This window comes from Colobus angolensis, unplaced genomic scaffold (genome assembly GCF_000951035.1).
Source record: "Colobus angolensis palliatus isolate OR3802 unplaced genomic scaffold, Cang.pa_1.0 Scaffold9, whole genome shotgun sequence".
Classification (NCBI taxonomy): Eukaryota; Metazoa; Chordata; class Mammalia; order Primates; family Cercopithecidae; genus Colobus; species Colobus angolensis.
In genome coordinates, this window is record NW_012122931.1 from 6,409,066 (window position 1) to 6,414,188 (window position 5,123).

The window sequence follows — 5,123 nt, forward strand, 5'->3', positions numbered from 1 at the left end:
AGACTCCGTCTCACAAAAAAAAAAATACAAAATTAGCCTGGCGTGGTGGCGCATGCCTGTAATCCCAGCTACTCGGGAGGTTGAGGCAGAATCGCTTGAACTGGGGAGGCAGAGGGTGCTGTGAGCCGAGATCACGCCATTGCACTCCAGCCTGGGCAACAAGAGCAAAACTCCGTCTCAAAAAACAAACAACAACAACAAAAAATTATAACTCAACTGAAAGGAACCTAAAATTTGTCAACAGACTGCATGAGGAAACATTTTCCCCCTTCCATGCACACATCTTTTTCCTTCTCAGTGTTGCAACCAGTCAATTTTTGTTTTTTTCTGAGACACCATCTCAATCTATCGCCCAGGCTGGAGGGCAGTGGCGTGATCTCAGCTCACTGCAACCTCCACCTCCTGGGTTCAAACAATTCTCCTACCTCAGTCTCCCAAGTGGCTGGAATTACAGGCTCACGCCACCATGCCTGGCTAATTTTTGTACTTTTAGTAGAGATGGGGTTTCACCATGTTGGCCAGGCTGGTTTCGAACTTCTGACCTCGTGATCCCCCCACCTCGGCCTCCCAAAGTGCTGGGATTATAGGTGTGAGACAGCACACCTGGCCCTACAACCAGTCCATTTTTATCTTGGTTTGTCTGGGTAGAATCTGAGCACACAATGTCACCAACTAGTTGGCCCACAGCCTCCACTTTAAAAGTCCTTGCTATTCTGCAGCCCTTTGCCTCAGGCCTATTAAAAAGTAAACTGCTGCTGCTCTGCAACCCACGCTGAAGCTCGGTGGCAAAGTCATAGCTCAGTGCAGCCTCAAACTCCTGGGCTAAGGCAATCCTCCTGCCCCCACTTCTCAAGTAGCTAGAATTAGCCTAGTGCCACCACACCTTTTTTTTTTTTTATGGTAGTGATGGGATGTCCCTGTCATCCAGGTTGGCCTAGAGCTCCTGGACTTACACAATGCTTCAGCCTGGGCCTCCCAAAGTACTGCGATTACAGGTATGCGCCACTGTGCCCAGCTTCTATTTTCTGTTTTCAAATGTCCTTGAGAAAAGGAGCTGAGCCCCTTCTAATACACACTAAACACCAGCCCAAGAATGTGTCTTGCAATTGGACACAAGGCATGCCAGCTACTGTGTAGTAAATATTTTGGTACATTAAGGTTGCCATTTTGCTTTCTCACAGCCTAGTTCTCTTACAGATTCATAGATATTAGGAGCACCTCAGGAGATCACAGTAGTTGAGAGTGACTACCTTAAAGGGCTCCCAATTTTTGACATTCCCCAAAGAAACATTATTTGTGACCTATAACCTGACAGCCCTAGAATCTCACCAGCATGTAAAACCACTAGTTGAAGTTTCACTGTTAAGTTTGTGAAAAAGTATCACAGGCTTGTGGATATTGATTCAAATGACTACAATAGCCCCACTTACCCAAAGGAGATACATTCTAAGATGCCCCAGTGGCTGCCTGAAACCATAGGAGTACCAAACCCCATCGTTTTTCCTATACATGCCTATAAAACTTAACTTCCAAATTAAGCAGTTAAGAGGTTAACAGTATAGGACCATTTTGACAACTATTATATACTGTAACTGTATACATTCACACGTGTAAATGTATACTGTCTCAAAATATCTGAACTGCAGCCGACCATGTGTAGCTCAAGCTGCGATAACAGGACCCACCTTACTCGATTTTCTTCCCAGTGAAGAAGTCCTTTTGAGACTTCAAAATGAAACTGCTATACTCGCCCTCTCAGAAACTGTATCCAAGTAAGATATTTGAATTTATCCTTTACTTGTACACCGACCAGCTCAAAGCTTCCTAAACCAATGTTATACCGTTAGCGCTAACCCACGCTTCCCCAGTCACTAATGATGTGGAGACCAAAAAAAATACAACAATTTCTAAATCCAATAGCACGTAATATCCCTCTACAAAACAAGGAGAATGACCCCAGTCCAAAAAAAATCTTTATGTTCCTTTATTGGAGCAAGATTCCTGATCGGTATACAGTGATGTATTTACTAAACAGAGACCTGTGCAGAAATTACATACTATCCATCTAGATAGGTTGTTACACTTTTGCCTATTGATGGAATAGTTCCATTTATCAAGTTTTATACATCAAAAAGCTTTTGAATGTCACCAGACTGTCCATTAATTCACCTCTGAAAAAGTGGCATTTAATTTCAGCAACTATATTTTACAGCATTAAAAAGCTTATGCATTAGGGTGCTTCTCTGCACAATGGCATTGAGCAGACAGAGCCGAGTCCCTTATCCCACCCAGATTCACAGTCACATTTGAGAGCTTTATACCAGAGAGCAGGGACAGTTAACTGCTAACCCCATCACAGACTTCTTACTCTGAGAGCCTAGCTTCTTGGCCGCATTTTATATAGCCAATGAAGACACGCCAGCAACTGTCCCATGTATAACTTTGCATTAGAGCACCAGGTCTGTTGGATGGTGGTGGCAGGCACTATTATTTTATATCCAGGTAAAAGGCCAATTTTAAAAACTGCCACTTGGAGATAAAAATCAAGGGCACAGTATACCCAGAAAAGTATTGAGCAATCTGGTATCCCAAATGATGTGAACACTTTCAGAAACCAATGGTAAATTGAACCCACGTTTCCCAGCTATGGAGATATTAATACATTGATTCAAATCCCATTACTCAATCCACATAGCCCTGAGGTCATCCTGCAAAGTGCGTATCAAAAAATACGAAGTTAGGGTGACAAAGTTTGACAGTGATGTTATACAAGTCAAACCTGGAAGGTCATAGTAAGCATACCTATGCTGAGAGAAAAGCATCAAATCCTTTGTGTACACATTTAGTTTTATTGTAACAAAGCAACTTGTACACTTTTAACGTTTAAAACTGAGCATCACCTTTCCTTTCCAGTGAAACAAAAAGAAAATTTAAAAATAAACAGGAACAAAATTACAATAGAGAATGTCAATTCCAAATAAGATCCTACAGGTTCTGCTGATTCTCCCATTGAGTGGCAGGGCTCAAGTCATCATTAGGAGAGAATTTATTTTTAAAAGTGTCATCTTAAACTGCAAGGATGTCTGTCAAATATCACAATTAAACATGCCAAAGGAGAAGCCATGTTGTCAAAATGCCCACTTAACCCACCCAAACATCTCAAACCCACCCTTTGCTGACCTTCTATAACCCCATTTTTTTAAGTTTTTTTTTTCTTTTTTTAAACAAGAGAAAGTAGACAGATACATGTTGGTAAATGCTAACTGTCCATATTCACATAGAGACACAGTGTACTCTCTGAGCCCAATATACAGAGAAAGGAGGAAAAAAGCTAGAATTCTATGCACTACTACACAGGGGCCTAGCACCCTCCAGCTTCCAGCAGAGCGAAGGGAGCAGGGTTTTCTTTTTTCCCACAGAGCTCGGTGGTGTTGATTCCATACAGTTTTTGTTGAGACAGGAAGGGATAAAAATGAACTTCGAACAGAAAGGGGTAGAGACTCTTTTCCCATTGTATTCTGCTCAAGGTATTTCCCCCCAAATAAGTTGAGAACCATGGAGTAGAGAAAAGAGACCTCAAGAACAGGGTGACTGAGCACAAGAGGAAGAAAAAAAAAAAAAAAAAAAGACTGCAAGACTGCAACTTGCTCCCGGGGACTGGAGAAAATTTAAAAAAAGGAAGGTTGGAATCCATCAGTGTTCTATTAGTCGTCTTCTCCTTCATCCTCCTGAAAGAAAAAGTGGGCAGTTAATCTTCACAATTAATGCTGAGACTTGCTTTCATATGGACCACAATGGACCCCACAGAACATATGCCCTGGGGGCACTCCAGTTTCTAAACCTGTAAGTCAGCTGCATCCGTTCAAAGGAAACACCCATGTTGATGTTGCTTATTAGTAACTTTTCAGTTCTAACCAAATCAGGCACATTTCAGATCAAATAATCCGAAATAAAACCAACCTATCCTAATTTGACTATTCAGGAATTGTGCAATTTGTCGAAAATATGTGAAGCTTTGTTATTTCAGAGATGTCAGAATCTGACCAGCTACACTGCCTATACTGCTTAAGTACTGGTTAGGGAAAAACAAGCTTGGGTGGTCATAAGCCTAACCAAAAAAAGAAACAAAAAAAACAAAGAAAACCCAACTAGTTAAACACTAGTACCACATGATTATCAAACATTTCCTTAATTCTTGAACAACAAAATGGCTTATTTTTTCCACAATCAGTTCTGGTCAGTTCTACCACACTATATATACAACCCCCAAAATAACATGGTGAATTCTTTAAAGGTTATCTTTGCGGGGTTAGCCAAATTTTCTTTTACCTCTCCTTCCTCCCCTTCATCATCATCTTCATCTTCTTCACCTTCATCCTCATCCCCTTCTTCATCAATATCTTCTAATCCTTCCTCCTCTTCATCATCATCATCATCTTCTTCTCCTTCTCCTTCTTCATCATCCATATCAGGAACCTTAAAAAAACAACAACACAGTATAAGGACTCATAAGGACTCATTTTTAAACAACTGAGTCAAGTCCAACTTTGAATAAATGAGTATTTCAACTCACCAAGTAGTACTGTAATGGGTTTGGCCAAATATCATCTTTGATGACCTCTCCTAACTCATCAGCACCTGCATCAGAATGGTCAGTAAACCAGGTAAAGAAGCTCTCTGGTTCCTCATGCTGCCTCTTCCTGCTGGCTTTATTCTGCGTTTGACTTGAACGTTTCGTCAAATCCTAAATGAATACCGGAAGAGCTTTTGATACAATCTCTCTATAACACCAAAACTCCCTATAATTTAAAAAATAAGATTTTCCCCAAAAGCTAAGCAAAAAAAAAAAAAAAAAAGCAGTATACTATATACACTATTATTATTATCTAAGAGCAATTATAAAAATGTACAGCAGGTATAGTATCAACTAAATTTGGCTTTCCATAAAATTTGTCCCACTGTAACAGCCACTAGCACAACACAGTACAAATATCTAAATTATGTCTTACTACCTAAATACGGATGTAAATGATTTTGAGAAATGGCAAGCCACTTGAAGAGCTCAGTCACCATTGCAGAAACAACAACAAAAAATGTAGTCCAGTTCTCTTTTTTTTTTTTTT

General features: G+C 40.3%; 1 protein-coding gene across 1 annotated transcript; it reads right to left on the bottom strand.

Moving 5' to 3' along the window:
• Positions 1-1,960: 1,960 nt before the first annotated feature.
• On the bottom strand, positions 1,961-5,073 carry SET (SET nuclear proto-oncogene). Its single transcript, XM_011931449.1, has 4 exons — positions 5,047-5,073; positions 4,574-4,744; positions 4,330-4,476; positions 1,961-3,728 (listed from the first exon to the last, which is right to left on the bottom strand). Exons 1-4 carry the CDS (start codon positions 5,071-5,073, stop codon positions 3,705-3,707), a joined length of 369 nt encoding a protein of 122 aa, XP_011786839.1. The 3' UTR covers positions 1,961-3,704.
• Positions 5,074-5,123: the final 50 nt, after the last annotated feature.